The sequence below is a fragment of the Betta splendens genome, chromosome 4, assembly GCF_900634795.4.
Source record: "Betta splendens chromosome 4, fBetSpl5.4, whole genome shotgun sequence".
NCBI lineage: Eukaryota > Metazoa > Chordata > Actinopteri > Anabantiformes > Osphronemidae > Betta > Betta splendens.
The window spans coordinates 22,701,901-22,721,872 of NC_040884.2; the positions used below are offsets into that span (position 1 = coordinate 22,701,901).

At 50.3% G+C, this 19,972-nt stretch overlaps 2 protein-coding genes and 1 long non-coding RNA gene across 14 annotated transcripts; 2 read left to right on the plus strand and 1 right to left on the minus strand.

Moving 5' to 3' along the window:
* The first annotated feature begins 1,373 nt into the window (after positions 1–1,373).
* LOC114852886 (gamma-aminobutyric acid receptor subunit rho-3) lies at positions 1,374–11,291 on the plus strand. Its single transcript, XM_029145576.3, has 10 exons — positions 1,374–2,020; positions 4,161–4,273; positions 7,760–7,827; positions 8,352–8,575; positions 8,663–8,745; positions 8,827–8,964; positions 9,287–9,439; positions 9,526–9,587; positions 9,852–9,983; positions 10,330–11,291. Exons 1-10 carry the CDS (start codon positions 1,884–1,886, stop codon positions 10,630–10,632), a joined length of 1,413 nt encoding a protein of 470 aa, XP_029001409.1. The 5' UTR covers positions 1,374–1,883; the 3' UTR covers positions 10,633–11,291.
* On the minus strand, positions 4,269–10,731 carry LOC114852888 (uncharacterized). Of its 6 annotated transcripts, none has more exons than XR_008694417.1 (5): positions 10,594–10,726; positions 9,503–10,510; positions 6,809–6,936; positions 6,430–6,721; positions 4,269–6,348 (listed from the first exon to the last, which is right to left on the minus strand). It is a non-coding gene; the product is annotated as an uncharacterized LOC114852888 (long non-coding RNA). The 6 variants fall into 6 exon arrangements; XR_003785473.3 differs by having other exon boundaries at positions 9,492–10,510; XR_008694416.1 differs by having other exon boundaries at positions 6,809–7,438; positions 9,492–10,510.
* Positions 11,292–11,425: 134 nt separating the features above from the next.
* LOC114852885 (la-related protein 4B-like) lies at positions 11,426–19,635 on the plus strand. 7 transcript variants are annotated; one of them, XM_029145574.3, is made up of 16 exons: positions 11,426–11,579; positions 12,318–12,541; positions 15,698–15,833; positions 16,052–16,153; positions 16,217–16,265; positions 16,344–16,480; positions 16,658–16,761; positions 16,861–16,971; positions 17,057–17,272; positions 17,443–17,510; positions 17,648–17,809; positions 18,005–18,074; positions 18,150–18,266; positions 18,341–18,414; positions 18,542–18,626; positions 18,744–19,635. In XM_029145574.3, exons 2-16 carry the CDS (start codon positions 12,449–12,451, stop codon positions 18,891–18,893), a joined length of 1,674 nt encoding a protein of 557 aa, XP_029001407.1. In that variant the 5' UTR covers positions 11,426–11,579; positions 12,318–12,448; the 3' UTR covers positions 18,894–19,635. The 7 variants fall into 7 exon arrangements, with proteins under 7 accessions (XP_029001407.1, XP_029001403.1, XP_055363939.1 ...); XM_029145570.3 differs by lacking the exon at positions 11,426–11,579 and adding an exon at positions 11,925–12,118; XM_055507964.1 differs by lacking the exons at positions 11,426–11,579; positions 12,318–12,541 and adding an exon at positions 14,786–15,483.
* The last annotated feature ends 337 nt before the right edge of the window (positions 19,636–19,972 follow it).

Here is a 19,972-nt window from a genome sequence, read left to right on the forward strand (position 1 = left end):
ACACACACACACACACACACACACACACACACACACACACACACACACACACACACACACACACACACACACACACACACACACACACACAGAGTCAGTGTTTCCTCTGTGGCACCTTTAAATGTCAGGGGGTCTGTTTTCAAAGAGCAGAGTCTGTTTAAGTCTGTGAACCCTCGGCTGTAAGTGAACGAGCAGCAGAACAGTCGGACACCTGCTGAAACGCGACACACACACACAGAGGAACCGCACTAACTCCGCTCTGCTCTGTTTGTTGAGCCTTAAGTGCATGAGCTCTAAACATTTATCCAAGCTCCCCGGAGCCTGGCGCTTTGTTGGTCATCGCTCACTCAGCTCTACTCACTATCTCATGTCATTCATTTGGAAAGAAAAAGTAAACCCGCCGTGGATAAGAGACCTTTACTTAACCTGGGAAGTTATGCGGAGCACATTGTTCTCTTTAAAGCCAAACCAGCATTAGTCACTGAGCGTGGTTTCTGTGAACGCCATCCTGGTCCTCAGACTTCAGCCGCTGGAGGCAGATGTGTGACCACGCTCTGCTTATCTGCACCTGCTTTATGTGTGATAGACGGTGAAGGCAGCACAGACGTGAGCTCAGCAGGGGGCCGGCAGCACCTTCCATCATTTGACCTTCAGGCCGTTTATCACAGCGTTGGGTAGAATCTCTAGTGCAGTTTGAATGAGTGTGTGAAGCGGTGGCCGTGACAACTGCTGACAGCTTGTCACTACCTCCAACCAGTTGTGTTGTGTTGTCATCCAACGTCTTTGCTAAAGTCAGTAGGGATCCTGGAGCGGTTTCACCAGCGCCTGTAACGTTTTAACTGTGTGAACAGCTTCTGGAGTTTGAGTCTAGCATGAAACTACCTCCAGTAAAAAGTCCAACTTACTGTTTGTGCAGTTCCTAAACCCAAACCACATGTCTGTGCTGGAACACACCGTCCATAGTAAGTGGAGGCAGACCAGCCCACAGGGAGAATTCCTGACTTTCCTTTAACGCTAACGGAATCATGAATGAACCTGGAAGCTGCTGAATGTGAGGATAGTTTATTAGGTGTAATTTTAAACTGGACGTAAGCGGAGGAAGACTCGCAGGTTGTGGTGACGTCACCGACTGTCACCAGCTCAGATTATGTAACGGCGTAAAGCTGCAAAGAAGGAGAAAACCCGCAGCAAGAAGCGGCTCAGGGACGCGGGGCCTCTGAAGGGGGGGGGGTGACGGATATTAGAGTTTGGGAGGTGAGCGATAAGGAAGGCAGTAGGTGAGCCTGGATTAGAGGCCGCCCGCTCTGCTCAGATTAATCTTGACCTGTTGTTATTTGGTCTACTTCCAAACTTGATTCATTTTCTGGCACAAAAGCCTCCGTCCACACGCGCAGGAGGCGCTAGCCTCACATAATCGCACCAGGTGCCTGTTTTTTCATTGTCTCTCAGAAAATCCTGATTACTGATGGGCGTATATGTGTGACTGTTTGTAGGTTAGTGAAAGATTGCTGTGGCTGTAGATAAGAGGATTAGGGGGGAATTAGTGTCATTCCTCCATCGCCGCGAGGAATAGATTCATATCGATTTTAATCAGAGATAGAAAGATCCACAAACCTGCTGATAACGCAGAGCGCGAGGGAGAGGAGGAGCAAGTGGACGAGTGGAGGGAGGGCCGGCGGCACAGGCTCCTGGTGACGGTCAGAGCCGGGATGCGGGAGCAGAGGGGACATGTGCTCGTACGACGAGGCGCGTGAGGGAAGCTCTCTGACATGTTTGGAGCGCTCTGACCGAGGGATGCTGGAGCTCCGGCGTTAGCCAGCGGGACGGGACGGGACGGGACGGGACGTACGGGCCGCTCTGGACGAGGACGCGGATGCTGAGCCATGAAGGTGGACGTGCTGACCTGCTGGGCCCTGGCCGCTGCCAGCCTCGTCGCTATGGTGACCGGGGGCAGACACTCGGGACGCAGGAAGCACAAGGAGGTCTTCCTCGGGGAGAACGGCGTGTTCAAGTTTGGGAGGTGAGCGGCAGCGAGGGGGTCCGGTGGGGACGGATCCACCAGACGGAGCCGTGTTGGGTTGATGCTAATCTGTGACAGCAGAGGGGGCGGTGATGTCATTACACCGGCCCACAGCATCAGCAAGCCCGATGACGGGGCCGCGGCAGGTCGTGGGTCTCAGGGCTTCGTCTGGTGCGGCCCTTCTTTTCTGGGAGCTTTTAAATATGTCATAGAGGAGATGCAGAAGGCTGGTTCTGCTTCTCAGTTTCTTAGTGGAGCGTTCATTCAGTCACTGCCCTGCGTGCATGTGTTCACGCCGGCCACGCCCCCCGCTCAGCTGATCCAACCCATTCATGGACTGGTTCCTGTTAACCGGAGCTGTTCCTCTCTTCTTCACCAGTAGCTGCACGTCACTTCCTGTGCTGAGTGGGTTCTGTGTGGTACCAGTAAGTCCCTGCAGCGTTTCACAGGACGGTTCTCAGAAAACTGATCTCATTTCCATGTCTCACAGATGCTGCAGTAGTCATTTTCACTTCTGTCTTTTATTGAGTGACCATAAAGGGACTCTTAGCTGAAGACGGTTCTGTGTTAAGCTGTGAGCTCATTCCTGTTTCACATTTCACAGACATTTGTTCAGTGCAGTGTTTGTTGGACTGGAAACAGACACTGACCTGTTAATAACTTGAGTCACATTTGATTAGACAGAGTCACATTCAGGTAATAAAGCCTTTTATTGGTAATTAAGGCGTTATCGGCGCTCCGGCTTCTCTCCAGGAGCTTTTTCACTATAAAGGCCACATCAGTTGATAACATGACCTTGATCCAGTGTTTGATGATGATTTCCTGCCATTGTTGTTTGATCGTTGTAAAGGAAACTCCTCCAGGTTTTGGGTTCATGTGTTTGGTTCTATCTTCTCTCTGTGCTGATGGTGTTTGTGGATGGTTGGACCGTTTTGCTTCCACTCATCAGTGAAATTGCAAACATGCCTCTGAGGCATTTAGGCTGAAAACATTTAGAAGTTATGCTGCGGTGCCAATTACACAAGCGGCTCTGCAGCGGCTCCGACCTGTGGTCAGGACCGTGTTTGTTAGACGCCTGATGGGCCGGAGCAGCCGTCCACGTCTGTGCGTCCTCCTCCTTGTTGTCCGGTTGGTGGACGAAGCCCAGTTGGTGGAGCTCCAGCTGGGATCCACTGAGTGATGGTGGTTGTGTGTTGTGGTTCGGCTGCTATGCTGGAGTCGCACCCCCGATTATGAAACTCCCTCCTGTTTACTGGTGCAGCCTGTGCTAACGGGGCTAAATGAACACACGCAGGGATTTCTGTCCGATTAGGCCGATGAGTCTGAAACAAACAAAAGTGATCCTGTTTCTGTGTAGGAAGACGTGAGTCTGGAGTTACTGAGCACCAGCTCATGCTACACCTGGCATGGCTCACCTGAGGCTGACCTCAGCTCCAGCTCCACAGTTAAGTTCAGGTAATCAAGGCTGCGTCAGAGTTGAGATTAGGGCAACATTTTGGTTTGATTGGAGGTTAAATGAAGGGATTATGGAAATGGGATTTGGCTCCAATTCAGCAGCAGAGGAACAGGTTTGTTTGTGTTTGGATGCATTTTAACTCTGTTTGAGTTGATGTTCTGTTCCAGGGTTCAGATCAGGTTAAACACATTCTGTGGTTCAACGTTCTCCACGTGTTTGTGTGACTTTCACTGATTTGCAGCTGTTGTCATGTGTTCCTATGATCATCAGACTTCAGCTGTGTGTGTATGTGTAGTATGTTGCCGTGTGTTTTGACTGCTTTGTGTGATGTCTTTACATCTAGTGACGCTTGGGAGCATGCCTTCACACGTTTGGACCCTCAGTCATGTTTCAAGCATTTCCTGTGGATGATTTTCTTGTCAAAGATGTGTTGAGACGAAACCTGCAACAGCTTCTAGTTCCCAGAAACAAAACAACTGGTCTTTATTGAATCACTTTATTGAATCACATTACTGAGTCATTTATTGAATGACCATGACTTTTCTGAAGGGGAAATTAACTGGTGTAGCTGATTGCCAGGAGCTGGTGGAGGAGCTTAACTTTGCTTTTGTGTGTGTGACCAGGTTTAGTTATTGGCAGGTCTGCACCTCTGCTGAACTAACCATCAACCGTGTGTCTCTGCAGACGTATTGACTACAAACTCAAGAGGCAGGACAGCACCAAGACGCTGCTAATAAAGAGTGAACAGCTGCTGAGAATCGAGGAGCACGACTTCGCCATCAGACCGGGCTTCGGAGGTCAGACGCACACCTCATTTCATCTGTGATCCCCATGACTTAATCCACTCACTCACACATCATCCGCTGCAGGTTTGAGGATGTGGCGATGGGCACTGGGTCACTCCACAACAGATACGAGCGTCCACAATCGCCAGCACTGACCCAGATTACACCATTGTGCAGCTGCATTGGTGTGTGACAGAGAGAAAGCATTAATGCATTTGAAAAAACAGCACTCACTCAGATGTAATTGTGCGTGTGTGTGTGTTTGTGTGTGTGTGTCCATTGTGTGTTCTGTGTGAGTCGGGGGGATTCGTGTGCATTAATCTGGATTATGCTGCAGGTCTGGAGCAGATGGAGGGGTGGGAAACAAACTGACGTCTGTGCTGAAGATCACCACTATCAAACACACAACAATGCATGCGTGGGAGCACACGATGCCGCGCTGCAGGCTTTCATAATAGGCCTTCCTCTGGATTAAAGTGATGTGAACTAAAAGCTCTTAAATGGATCCACATACAAGTCTAAAATACAGTAACTGTGCATTTGCGTCAACAAAAGGTGGGAAGTTCTACATTAAAGACGTGTCTGACGGCTGCTCGTTCTTCATATGTTACAGTTTGGGCCTTGCTGGTTTTAGGCAGAGGTCCAGGTGAATGCTGGGTCTGCACAGTTCAAGACCTTCGACCAGATTAGGAACAAAGTTTGACCGGAGATTATGCAACTGAAGCACTTTGGTGGGAAAATGGGTTGATTGGAGTTAAATATTTAAAACCCACATCCGGCCTCGTGTCTGAGCCGCCTGAGCAACAAGACCACAGCGCGTTCCTCCTGTAGCTGTGGACCTTCGCCTCCTGCCTAGGTCCATCCATGAGCCCATTTAGTGAATGAGCTTCAGCTCCGTGCTGATGCCTGTCTGAACACAGCCTGCTGGGATATGATTACAGGGAAAATGACAGCGGCAGGCGTTCGTGTTGCCTGTCTGAGCCTAAGAGCTGTTTACTTGACAAGACATGTTATAAAAGGTGAACACGTTTTCGAACAATGGACGGGGCCGTAGATCCTCAGACATCCAGTCGTCTCTATGGGACGGAGGTTATTTATATAGCGTCAATTCACAGTAAACTACAGTGTAGGTTAAATAGTGTTTAGAAATCACCAAGAGGCAGCAGAGAGGAGAACCTGCAGCAGAACCCAGGGGTGGTCCATCAACCCGGTGGTGCTCATTCTTGGGTCCAGTCTTGTGTCCCACCCTCTCCTCAGCCTGAGAGGCCGCTGCCTGGCGTCTCTGTGGTCCGGCCGGTGTTTCAGGGTGGGCACAGAAGCTCCGCTGGGCCACATGCTTCTGTGGCCTTTCCAGCCACTGTAATTCTACTCAGGGAAATCTCAGCTTGTTGGGAGATAAACCTATGGCTGCTGCTTTGGCCACGAAGCCAAAGAATCAAAACTATTCCCCTCCTCCTCCCTCCCTGGACCAGAGTCTAGAAATACTCCGTCTCCCAGGAGAACACATTTAAAGAACATCTATAAAGTTAAAAGTTGTCTGTAAACTTCACATCTGGCCTTCGTAGTGACGCGCTGTGATGCCGGATGCTCGTAACGCCGGCTAATGAAGCAGCGCTCCCACGCTGGAAATGCTTTTAGACTTGAGGATTCACAGACTTACTGTTGCAATGAATTAATTCAGATGGCTCACTGATGTAATGTGACTGCAAATATGCAGTCTGACAATAACAGAGTCATAAATTCAGGTGAGTGAGTCCAGAGTCCCGTCGTATGAATAAACCTCATGAGTTAACGCACATTGTTAGCTTGGGGTTCGATGGGAGCATGGTTACAGCATGGAATGAGGCTTCCTCCTTTAACTGGACTCAGCCCGTGCTGGTTTCTTTGGTTCTGGCTCCGCGCGGTGACTTCGCCCTGGTTAATCCCGCACACAAAGCTCTGATTGGCTCCGTTGTTTTTTCAGCCACAAACCCAGCTGAGTGAGAGCACAACACCAGATGACGGAGGGAAAAATCCCACTCTAAGCTCCATCCTTCTGCAGCGAGCAGGAATCAGCAGACTTGGAGGTCGCCGCCGTCAGTAGAACGCTGGTGGGAGCAAAAACATCCCACATATTACGTAACGTACTGTACGACGAACCTGGAGCTCAGAAACTCGTCGGAAGTCACCTGAAAGCAGGAGTTTCCAGTGCCAACCGTCAGCCATTAGGACGGCTGGACGGAGCAGTGTGTGTTCTGACGAGCACGTTCTCCAAAAGCCGCCCAGCGAACCTCCTCTTAATCCCTCTCCACCTCTCACCTTCCCCCTCTGTTGATTAGTGGTGATGTAGATGCACAACAGTCGGCGTGGCGATGGAGGCGGGATGGAAACATCCGGTGACCTTAAAGCTGCATTATGCTGCTTATGCCTGCATGAATTGATCCATCTGCAGCCTTGTGTTCAGGGATTAAAGGACCCGTTCTGAAACACCGCGCACAAAAAGGAAAAAACATGTCGGCAAAGCTGCGGCCGTAAAAACAGTATGAAAGCAAACCTTCGGCATCTCACCAGCCGACGGTGTCCAAAGCTGGATCCGACGATGAGCCCCACTAAACATGCAACATAAAACCTCGAACGAGCAAAGTGGCCTCGTGTTTATGCTCCACTCAGGCACACGCGCTTCGCTTTAGAAATTCCTGCGGAGACAGAGAATTGTGGTAACAAGCAAACACACATTTGCGCTGTCAGTCACATAAATATCCACTAATTACACTGCCTCACATGGCAGAGACACCACCTGAGGCACTTCACTGAGGATCAGGATCAGCAAACCCAGAAGACTGGATTCTATTAGAGCTTTATTAGATGAAATGTTACGTCAGGAGCTGCTTCTGAAGATTTGCTGAACAAGGACCAGTTCATCAGAACCTCTGACATTCTGTTTCCTGGGCTACGCTGAAGCTGCTGCTCCAGAAGCTTTATGGCTGTGAACTTCATTAGGTGAAGTGTTCACTGAGCTGCTGCATCCACATCCAGGGTCACACACAGACGCACACACTTGGGAGTACTTTCCTTTCCTCCAGGAATGTTGTCCGCTGAGGCTGAGGTCGCCCTAACCCACAGTGTGTGAGAATGCGTGCTCCTTTCTCCTAGTGGGACCGTCTGATGGCTGCGGTTCAGATTGTAGTCTGTCGGCTCCTAAATTAGCCCAGAAAGCAAACATGGCTAAAGTTAGTTAGGGGTCAGACGCACGTCGTGAAAGCTTCAGGTCGGTCGCTTTGCGGAGGCTCACTGATGGAGGCTGGTTGTGAGTGAGGAGGATTTGAACCATTCGTTAGGTTGAGCTTAATCTGCTAACAAGGCGCAGTCACATGTTGACGCTGTTGGAGCTGAGTGACACCGATGTTCAGACTCATCCCTTCACACTGTATCACATGTCTCCAGTCTGTTTGATTGTGCTTCATTAGTCCAACTTGAGTCCAACTTGATTTTAAAACGCCTGTTGTTGTGTTTGTTGAGGTGGAGCGATCCCCGTGGGCATCGACGTGCAGGTGGAGAGCATCGACAGCATCTCTGAGGTCAACATGGTGAGAAACCATTTCCTGCCTGTTGTGTTTCATGCCTGCGTCAAACTGTGGCGTCCTGAGGATGATCTGAAACTCGGAGCTCTCGCTGCCTCACGCTCGCTGTGCGTGTTTTAATTCCTTCAGAGGGACTCGTGTGTGTGGTCTGTTCACTGTGATGAACTGCACCAGTGTTTCTCCCGTCCAGCGTCTGCAAACATCCTTCCCATCCACTAAACACTGGAACGGTCCCATCACAAACTCAGCTTCAGTGACTTTCATTCCAAGCTGCTGTGTGTTGGAGTGAGTGAGTGTCAGTCTGTGCTGTGGCTCGGACTCATGGTTAAACATCCAGCTGACAACCAGCTGTGGCCTTGGAGCTGCTGGTGTTTCCCCCAGCTGGGATTAAAGCAGTGTATTAGAATTCTATGAGGTGGTCCCGCTAATGTCTGGACCAGACTTCTAGCATCTATGACCACTCTTATGTTCCAAGCGTTGCATCCTGTGAACCCATGAACAAGCCTCCTCTTCCTCCCTTACTTGCCCAGGACTTCACCATGACTCTGTACCTGCGTCACTACTGGAAAGACGAGCGGCTGTCGTTTCCTTCTCGCACCAACCTCAGCAGGACGTTTGACTCTCGCCTGGTGAAGAAGATCTGGGTCCCCGACGTCTTCTTCGTCCACTCCAAGCGCTCCTTCATCCACGACACCACCACAGAGAACATCATGCTGCGGGTTTACCCCGACGGGAACATCCTCTACAGCGTCAGGTAGGAAGCAGCTCGCAGAGAGGTGTTTCGCTCTGGTTTCCATGGCAACGGGAGGGAGGATAAAAGCTGGACTGTGTGATGTTTCAGGGTCACCGTCACGGCTCTGTGCTCGATGGACTTCAGCAGCTTCCCTCTGGACACGCAGAACTGCTCCCTGGAGCTGGAGAGCTGTGAGCGCCCAGCACTGACACTGCTGTAACACAACAGAAGGAGATGCTCGGACAGTAACCTCATCTTCCTCGTGTCCGCAGACGCCTACAATGAGAACGACCTGATGCTTTACTGGAAGAAGGGGAACGACTCTCTGAGGATCGATGAGATCGTCTTGTCCCAGTTCTTCATTGAGAACATCCACGCCTCCAGTGGCCTGGCGTTCTACAGCAGCACAGGTGAGTGCAGGGCGTCTGGAACCCGGTTCTGCTCGCGTCCACTGCGGCGCCTGCAGCCTTCAACTAGTTTTGCAAACATGTCAGCGAAGGTTACAGTAAACAATGTAATGTGGCTTGAACCTTTGATCACCAGCGTGTGGGTGAAGTGGGTCCCAGGAGTCAAAACAAACAGTTTCTGTGGGTTTGTACCACAGACCATGACCATGAAGTCACGTCATCTAGCTGATCTGCCTTCAACCAAAGCACCAGTGTTTCACCAGCTGTTTCCTGTTTGACTGTTCCTTGGCCCGTTTGAGCTTCACACTCTGTGTGTTTGCGTCAGGTTGGTACAATCGTCTCTTCATCAACTTCATCCTGCGGAGGCACATCTTCTTCTTCATGCTGCAGACCTACTTTCCCACCATGCTGATGGTCGTCCTGTCCTGGGTCTCCTTCTGGATCGACAGGCGGGCCGTTCCCGCCCGGGTCTCTCTGGGTAACGCACCCCAGCTCCACCGTAACAACAAATAACACAAATGTCCACTAACCAGAAACTCACTCGGCTGTTTTCTCCTCCTGCAGGTATGACCACAGTGCTCACCATGTCCACCATCATCACAGGGGTGTCCTCCTCTATGCCTCAGGTAACACAGATTAGACAGCGGCCATCACCTTTAGTTCATCTCTAAGCTGTGTCAGTTAAACATTTACATGTGTTTCAACTGATTCAGCTGTAGTTACAATCAATTACACATTTGGTTCTACGGTTGAACAGATTTAAATGTATTGACTTTTTTAAATTTTCATATTGGTACAAATACGTTATAACTCTGATCATATTTTAAGATTTAAGCTCATCTGTTCAGTAAAACTGAAAGCCTTTGAACGTGTTTGTCTCTTTTCTCCAGGTGTCATATGTGAAAGCGGTCGACATCTACCTGTGGACCAGCTTCCTGTTTGTGTTTCTGTCTGTGATCGAATACGCGGCGGTGAACTACTGCACCACGCTGGAGGAGATGAGGAAGATGAGGGGAGGGAAGGTCAGCGCAGGGGACAGAGGGGATTAGTAGAAGAGGGAGGCAGTGAGAGGAGCGATGGCGCAGCAGACACTTAAGCTTTACTTTCTGTCTCACTCTAGTGGCCACAGAAAGACATCACCACCACCAGATCTGCATGTTAGCATATTAGCACTGCCTTAGCCGACACTACTCAGATGTGACAGTCTTTTATTCTACATTTGTTTTTATGTACTCAGCTTATTGGGGTTCTGACCTGAAACCTGATTTGTTTGGCTGTTCTCATAGACCCATGTGAATCAAAAAGAGCATCTTCATCTGATAGAGAGCAGATGCCCGCTGTCTCAGTCCTTGTTCTTTGCGTTTTCAGATCCCATCCACCTTCAACGCCGCCCAGGCCATGGCCTTCGACGGCTGCTTCCACGATGATGAAATTGAGCTGGCTCCGTTCCCCAAGCTGACACCCACCATGACCTCCGACCCTCTCACCACCCCCAGCCAAACCCCCGACATGCGCCCCATGGAGGGGACTCGCCTTCGGCGGCGCCGGTCTGCGCGAGAGAATGTGGACTTAATAGTCAGTAACAGCTACATGATCGACTCCTACTCCCGTCTGGCCTTTCCCCTGTCCTACCTGCTCTTTAACACCATCTACTGGAGCCTGTACTCCTGATCCAGCTCTAGAACTCTCTGTGAACTCTGGTGTACTTAACCGAGTGTTGAGTCAGAGAGCAGTGGGAGGATTCCTCCTCTCCACAGAGCTCCAGCGCTTCACTGAATTACCTCTTGGTCACAGGAGTCTGTGGACACATTCAGATCCAGCTTCGTCACTAATCCTGCTGTTCGCAAGAGAGGCTGAGGTACACGTACGTGTAAAGGTACTTGGGTTCCTGAGCCCGAGTGGGAACAGCTGCAGTTGAAATCTGGGAGCTGAGTTTGTGGTTTTAATAATCTGTCAGTGACTCATCTTTATGTTCCTGATTGTAGTAATAACTGGCTGTTAGACCATTGGTACCAGGGAGTGTAAGACTAGAATAAGAGGAATAAGAGGTTGAGGGTTTATTGCTAATTCCAGTATATTTTAGCAAAGAGGCTGAAAAATCAAAACTTTAATGTGAATTTTTTAATAATGTTAAACCTAGGAATATTTTACTTGAAGACTTAATGGGTTTATGTGCTTCGAATTCCCCTTTTTGAATTTCTGGAATGTAATTTCACACAATAGGTTTCAATTAGTTTTTCTGTTATTTGTTTGTTTTAGAAATTCAAATGTGAATTTCTGAATTTGTGAACTTGAATAAATAAAAATAAATGTTGCTTTGTCTTTATTAATTTGGCAGCTTGATCATTAAATGACAGTTGTTTTTGCTCCACCACCACTGATGATTCAGCGATGGCCCAGTTTCCAACTGCAGTGGTTCTGGTGTCTTAGAGGGAACCAGCCCTGGTGACTGTTGGACTACCTGTTGGTACTGTAGCAACCGAGTAGTTTGGTGCGCGTGGGAAAGAAACGTTAACGCATCAACGCGCCTTAAAGGTTTCCACGTCCACCAACATTAACGTCAACGCACAGAAAGAATCGCAGGAAGTCGATATTAGCTCACGGAGGAAACGCGACAGGTGAGTTAATTATGCAGGATTAACGAGGGAAGCCGCGTTTTACGGAGGACCATGAACGTCTGTTAGCACAAGGAGCAGATGAGCTACGATAACTTAGCAACCGACAGCTAACTTTAAGTAACTACGTAACTTAAGTACATAACTAAGTAACTGCAGAAATAGCGAACTGAATATATGTGACTAAATAACTGTAGGTCACTACACAATTAAGTAACTACTTAGCAGTTGGTAATGATAAAAATAGGTTAGTCAAATACAAAACTAACTGCCGGTCACTAGATAACCGCACGTAACCGGGTAACTGTCGGTAACGCGGGTTGAGTTGAGTACTTAGCTAGCTTGGCCTCGCACGTGTGCAGCCGGAGGTTCCTCTCCTCACTCAGTGTCACGAGCTAAAACGTTCGTGGCTACACAGGAAGGTCGGAGTCGGTACCGGGACCATCTGGAAGAGGGGAAGTTTGACACCGACACCTGGTCGTGAGACCTCGTGAACTCGCTAATGGCTGAAGTTTCGGTTCGGTTCAACACACGCTGCACAGGTTATTAGAATTTAAAACAAGTTGGATTGATATTAGAGCTACGGGCAGATTATAGTCAAGTAAATAACATGCTGTTGTAGCTGCAGAAGCGTTTTACTCCTTTAATGTTGTTGGCTAATGACCGTGGTCATCGGTTAAAGCCTTCGGTGGATCAGCTGCTTATCAAACAAAGGTAATATTATGACTGTTTGCTCTGCAGCGGGGCCGCGGCAGTTGCAGTCGTCCTGTGTCCATCAGGCCAGCTGGCGTGTGACTCATTGCCACCGTCACTGCCCGGTCTCCGTGGTGACCATCCACAGTCCTGTACGGTTGCCCAACACACAGAGTCACATGACGTCAGAGCAGGACCTGCAGTGTCCACACGATGTACAGGTGTCTATGGTCGGAGCGCCAGGTTCTTCTGGATGCTACTTCTGCTACCAGGTACGATACACATGCAAAGAGTTTTAACAATCAACTGCAGGAAAGGAAGGATTGTGTCTCCAGACATTAAACTGCTCATGAATACAGAAAACGATCAGTCAGAGGAGACGGGGAGGAGGCCGATGCAGGCGTCACTGTAAGTGAAAGGGAAAAGTTATGAGTGGTGGGAATGGAGTAAGTTGAAGGGAGGAGGAGTCTGCTGCGTTTCTAATCTGTGCTCGGTGGCCTCCGGGCCACATGTGCTGACCCTTGTCCCGCATGCGGCCCTTCACTCTCAAATATAATGGTGAGCAAATCTCCGTTGAGTGGCAGGGACATGTGAGCTTCTACAGATTTGCTATTCTGGGCAGGGGGGTGGGAAGAGGAGGGGGCCGAGCTCTGTGGGAGTCCAGGGTCTTTCCTCTTTCTGCATGTGGCTGAGCATTTGTGAGGAGCAGCTTGTGGTTTGTCTCCTGTTCAGTGCGTGTGTGCCAGAGCAGCAGTAGTTTGATTCTCACTCTAGGCCGGAGAAGATGGGGTGCTGCTTTAGTAAGGAGCTCAACCCCAGCCAGCAGAACGAGAGGAGCAGTCTGTTACAGCCCCCGCTCCACGATGGGCTGGCCGAGGTGACGGAGCAGGTCAGGCAACAAGCTGCAGCCGTGGCTCAGCATGTGTGTTTGGACGAAGAGGAGACATGTGCTCCACACCCAGCGTCCCGGAGGAAGTCTGTGGAAGGTGAGAAGCGGGCGCCGGCACTGGACCGCGCCTGGACCGAGAGCGTGGCCAGCGGGGACTGCACCACGTGGAGGGAGAGGGACCCTAAATCCGCAGGCACTCACGAGGAGAAGGAGGCTATTCTCGTCCCAGCCAGCACAAACACAGACGCCGGTGGTCCACACAGCGCCAGGCCCCGCTGTGAACCGGCTCCCTACATGGAGGTGCTCACGCACAGTCCAGCGAGACAGAAAATTCTGGAAAACGCCACGATCAGGGCGTTATGGTTTCACCAGCTCCCAGCAGAGTCATCCGCTGCCAAGGTCACAGCCAGCGACCAGCTGCTGCCGCTCGCTGGGTCTCAGCACACACGGCAGCATGAACGCAAGGATGAGGACGCTGAGGAAGCCTGCGTTGTCACAGCACTGTGCCAAGGCCTCCAAGGAAGGACCCAAAGCTTCTATAGCATATGCTCCATTGACGCGGACGACCTTGAACATGACCAGCCTCCAAAAACAGCTGGAGAAACACAGCCCGCAGCTCCAGCTGAAGCAGGAACAGCTGCTCTGGCCTACGCGGTGGAGGCTCTGGTTCCCAGCCTGCCTCACACCCAGCCGTCCACTATACTCACTGGAGAGGAGGCGCCTGCTGCACAGTTGGAGCAGACCACACCTCCACCTGTGTCTCCACAGCTGGCCCTGAACAGCAGGAAAAGACATGGGGGAGACTCTCAGGACTCCTCAGCGGATGGGCATCAGCCTAAAGAAGCTGCAAAGAGCAAAGCAACGTTACCAACAACGCAAGCATATGATGAGACTAGGTGTGTGAAGCCTGAGGCAGCGACCGGGTCAGAGGAGACAAAGCTCACAGACTGTGTGCGCTTAGGTAGAGACCACAGAACAGCAGAGGGAACTGTGGTTGACTTCCAGGGTTCTGGTCGTCTGCATCAGACAGACCACAGAGCAGAGCAACACATGCCAGCGTCAAGCCAGAGCCACAGCTCGGTTCCGTTTGACCTGGAACTGCTGTACAAGGACAAAGCTTTTCCACTCGCAACGGATGCACTGTTGCTGCACAGCGAGGCTGCTGCAGTGGGCTACAGAGGCTGTAGTGAGGAAGCTGATGTGGACAGGACACCCACACGACTGTCACCCCCACCCAGTGACATCACACGCTTCTGTTCAGATCCGTGCAATTTAGAAATGAAGAGCACTGAACCTCAGCCTCCATTTGTTGGATGTGAGCATTTTGATGCCTGTAAAGACCAGATTGACAGTTCTGAAGGTGAGGTGGCGACCAGCTCACTCCAGCTCGTCGTCCCTGTGAGCAGAAGCATCACAGCAGAACCAGAACCAGAACCAAAACCAGAAGAGAACAGCAGAGGGATTTGGGCAGATGTGACTGAAACAGGTCAAAGGGCTCCCCTTCAGAGGAGCGCTTTTGGATGTGAGGTGTTGTTTGAGCCTGAGAGTCTCTGTCCTCTCACTCAGCTTCGTTTTGCTGAACCTGAGGAAAGTGAGCAGAGTTTCTGCTCTGAGAGTGGAAATAACAGAATCCAACTGACACATGGGGAATCTGAGACATTAGCACAAGTCATTCCCACGTGTTCTATTGTTACCAAGCAGACATCTGCAGGTCTATTATCACCACAGCGTCCAGCCTGCAGCTCCTATTCCTTTATGATTGCTCAGGGTGACGATGATGAACATCAGCCTGTATATTCATTGACTCCACTGAAGGAAGTGGAGGAGCCACCTGCACAAGACAGTGACTTTCCTCCAGATACCTGCAGGACTTCCTCTGCAGAGGCTCCCCTCACTTTGTCTAGTCATGTTAATACCAGCTCAGTTGTTGAGCTTGCTACAGTCATAGTGGACCCAGATCAGGTGGACATTCATGCATCGACGCCGTCTTATGAGATTCACCTAATAGGTGAAAAGCTGCCGTCAGCTGCCGAGGAGGGAGAAGGAGGGATGAGGGAGATGGTATCGGAGCTGCTGGGAGAGGATGCAGATTCCTCCATCTGCCGCCTCCACCCTGATGCGTGGATAAAACTGGGTGTGGAGGACGACTGCAGGGGCTGGTCTGCCTGCCAGGATAAGAGCCCCACGGGTCCAGATGGGGAGAAGATGCCAGAGTGTGTGTCCGAGCTCCAGCCCTCCATGGCTCTGCTGGGAGCTTACCCCTACAGCACTGTGATGCCCCACGGGCTGTGTGTGTGGGACTGGCACACAGACTGCACCCAGTCCGTAAGTGTCCAGTCAGCGTTGCTGGGACTGAAGGGAAGGCTTCACGTTTTCATCAGTGTTGTTAGTTTGCATGTGAATGTGGGAGGACAGAGGAAGGACTCGTCCTTACTGAGCATCTTACAACAGTTTTGATTCAGTTAACCGGAGGAAGGGGTGACGCCTGAAACTTCCTGATATTTCTATCTTGTTTAGCATGTGTTTGTTTGTTCTACAGGAGCCTCTCGCTGGGCCGAGCCTCAACCCTGAAGCTGAGGCATGGCCCAGCCACAGCTTTGGCAACCCTGACGCTGGCTGTGTCCAGGCTGAGCAGCCGTGGATGCAGTGCCCTGATGAACTGGCCAATCCAGAAGGTAGACTGGCTGTGAGGCTGATCTGCTGGAGTTGGGCCGACAGCAACTGGCAGTAGATGTGCTCTGCTGCAGCAGGACAGTGTGACCCGACACAAATCATGTCCTCTTTACCGCTGTGCACAAAAACTGGAATCAGACCTTTCTTTCATTCATTTACTCAGGAGTTTGTGCATCCTTAGCATCTTTATCCTTGGTTAAGTCTCATCATACATTTCCAGGATACATGCCAGAGTTTGAGCTGGAGAACATGGGCCTGGTAGAGGCTGGAGCGTTTCCACCTGCTGAAGCTGCTCCAGTCAGTGGCGAGTCTAGCGTCACAGGTGAGATTTGATGTGGTCAGTAAAATGGTTTCATGCAGACTAGTAAACATCCTTTGATTTCAGATAACGTCAAAGAGGAGCTGAGGATGGTTTTGGAGTCGTGTCTGACCAGGTAGCTCAACATGCATCAATATCTCATTCTTGAATGACCTTTGCTTGTAAGGATCTAACACGTTTGTTCCTCTAACAGAGAGCATCTTAGCAGTGACCTGTACCTCAAATCCCAGATGGACAGTGACCAGTACATTTCCATCACAACTCTGGCCAGTCTGGACAGGATCAAGAACCTCAGCACAGACCTGGACGTTATTACCGACATTCTGAAATGTCAGTGTTTATTTCAGCCAAATGTCCAACTGATGTTTATTAAGTTTGGAATCAGAATGAAAGAAATAGTCACAAACAATGAGGACAGAAAATCCAGTAGAGTAACTGTCAGGTTAACCTCTGAACAAAGAAGTCTGAGGCTGTAGTTTACTGACTGACTGCTGCTTCTGCCGGCAGCTCTGCCACTGGTCCAGGTGGCTTCATGTGGCCTGAAGGTCCGTCTCCGGCAGAGCCGATGTGTTCTCATCCTTCGTGAGATCCCTAACACCACACCTCTTGAGGCGAGTGGCCATCACCCATACAGCTGCCTCACTGTTTGTCCTGCTCCCTGGCAGCTTCCATGTCTGGCTCTGTGACACCATGTCCTATCTGTGGTGCAGGAGGTGGAGGCTCTGTTTGATGGGGAGAATGTACCCAAGTACCTGAGCTGTGAGTTTGTGGGCAACGACAACTGGTTCATCACCTTTGAGTCAGAAGCTGATGCTCAGCAGGTGAAACTCCATCATTAAAGCAATACTACTGTACTTGAAGGACTGTTGCAAGCTGCTGCCTGTGACCATGTGCTCCTCCCTCTAGGCCTACAAGTATCTGCGTGAGGAGGTTCAGATGTTCAAGGGAAAGCCAATCAAGGTGAGGATAAAGGCCAAAACCATGGCAGTCGCCTCCTACGCTCCGAAGAACGGCTACACAGCTGAGCTGGACCCTCAGTACGGCTCCTACCTCCAGCCCTGCCCCACACACGGGTACGAGATGTGGCCCTCCGCCGGCTCAGGATACGCAGTGTGTGCCGAGGTGTGGAGCATTTCTGGTAACATGCTGCTGCTTGTGTAAACACAGCCACGTTCCTCCACCTTGTTCTGTTCTTTGAATTGTTCTCATTGAATATGTGGGAGGTAGCTTTGTGTTCTGAAGTGGCTGATTTAATAACTGTCAGGCTGTTGTTTTTCTCTCATGTCCATCAGCCTCCGTCAGTGATGAATGGATTTCCAGCAGCCTCCCACTTCAGTCCTCACAACCCACACAGGCTGAGGTAGCGGCTTTCAGCCTGATGCCAGTGTTTGTGGCGCATCCTATTCATAAGATACTGCTATATGTTTGCTGTTAAGAGCATTCATTGTGTGGATGCAAGTGTGAATACACACTAACCAACTCATCCACTTCCTCCAGAAGAGGCTGCTACAGCATGCAGCATGCTACAGAGCAAGCGTCAGCAGACTTCCTGAGCAAACCGGGTCGAGGGCGGACACGAGGCCACGCACGCCGCCTGAACCGAGGTGTGAGAGTGGACCCCAGCAGGCAGCCGGTGCCGCCGCCTGCTGAGCAGGACAGGTAGAACCACTAGCACTGTTTCATTACATGTGTCTCACATTAATCATCCTCCAATACAGTCACCAACTTATTCCAGAAATTCACGCAGTTAGAGCGTGAAGTGTCCCTCTCACAAACTGAGCTGCACTTCTGTAGTTTAAAGAAGAAGCATCATAACTGAGCTGCAGTCACACCCATGGTTCTGTGCTCTCATAGGAGAGGAAACAACAGCCAGAGGAGGAGAGATGGACCAAGGTCCTGGGACAGATCTGCTGGAACCAGTCAGGTCAGTCATCGCTCAAGTTATTGTACAGGTACAGGTACCAGGTCAAGGCTGTGTACGAACTCTGTGTCTGTGTAGAACCCAGCGAGTCGGGCAGCTCCTCGTCAGCCGTCTCCTCCTCTCGAGCTTGGTCTCACCAGCTTCCCTCCTCTTCCTCCAGCGAGTGTCATAGTAACAGAGAACGAACACGCCGAGGTAATGGAGTCTCTGGCTCTCACACTGATGTCACCCACATGCTCACACCTTGACACTGACACTGTTTGTTACAGCATCCGGTCAAAGGCAGCGCTACCTGTGACTCAGCACCAGCAGTTTTACATGGGCCTGACCCAGCTTTGAGCCAGTGAGTTTCCCTGAGACAGCAGCTGATTGATGGTTTCCTGCCCTGCTCCATTTACAGCAGGAGCTTCTGCAGCAGTCTGTTTCATAGGTTCAGTTGTCACGTGGTGTTGTTCTGCTGGTCTCCATAGGAATGTGAAGGAGACAAGCAGCGAGGCCCAAGCAGCTCAGCTCACGCAGGAACCGGCCACAGTAAGGCTCTTCAAACCTGAAACCGTGTCCGTGCATACAGTATCCTAACGTGATCTGTTCACAGTAACTATGCAGCCATGATGTCAGATTATGTTTGGAGGTTGATGGTGACACCAATCCACTTTGTGCTCCGATCACCAGCAGGAGGCCAAGAAGCTGAGCTACGCTGAGGTCTGTCAGGGGGCGTCCTCTGGTGAGCTTCCACCTACCGCCTCCTCAGAGACGGAGCACGACCCCGCCTCTCCAGGCCACCCCTCCAAGCCCAGCTCTGTTGCCGTGGTGACCACATAGGATGGCAAGAGTTTTTTTTTGTTTAAGAGTTCTATAGGCCAAATTATTGCCCTGTCTTCATTCAACAGTCACTGAATGAGCAGATGCTTGATGTGGGCCTAAGTGTCTGGTCTGGATCCAGGCCCATGAACCAATCCCAGCTAACTTTCCAGCTTTAAGAGCCAGAATCTGGAAAGATTGTGGAACAGCTGATCTGCTGCTTCCTCACGTTGTTTTGTGAGATGGGTTCTACCAGCGCTTCTTTTCCTGCTCTTTATTTGTGTTTACAGGACGTTCTGACATGATTGTGAACATGTTTTTGGTTTTTTCATACATCTGTGTTTTTCTTTAGTCTGCGCTGCTGCTGTGGGCACACATGATGCTTTTATCTAACTGTTGCTACTAACCTGGTTGTATTGTTGAGGCCTGTGTATTGATGATCCACTGTACTGCTTTTTATTTCATTGTTCACAGATTGTGAACGTTTTTCTGTTTTATTTTTATTTAATTTTTAGTAACTAACATTTTTATTTGTTGTTTTACTGCATTTGTGCAGGAGCATTTGTTCACCTGGGCAGGAGTCCACACGCAACTCTGTTAAACTTGAATTTGATTATTGAGTCCAAGGTTCTGTTGTATTAAAATAACCCATTTTAGATGTAAAGCGGTTGCCATGGAGAGAGAGAGCAGGCACGACTGGCACGTTACGCTGTTTGCACAGATGTACATAATCCTGAACAAATATTAAAGAAGTGCCTTTGAACTCTTGGTTCATGTATTCTTCTCACATTTCCACATTTCTGAGGTTTTATTTTTGTTTAACTTGACCCATCCAAACACACACAGCTTCTTCACAGGTAGGGACCACCTGACGCCACGTGACGCTTCAACAGACCAGGCCAGCTCCTGGTCAGTGTCAATCCTCGCTGCCCTCGTGCGTTGGCTGCGGTTCCGAGTTGTGACCAGCAGGTGGCACGTGCGTCCCATGTTTTTGTTGGGGTGCTGTGATTGTTGGGCCTAATGAATGAGATGAATATTACTAATGGAGCAGATTAAAAGAGCGAAACGATGCTCGGCCACTTAATTAAAGGCTGCAGACC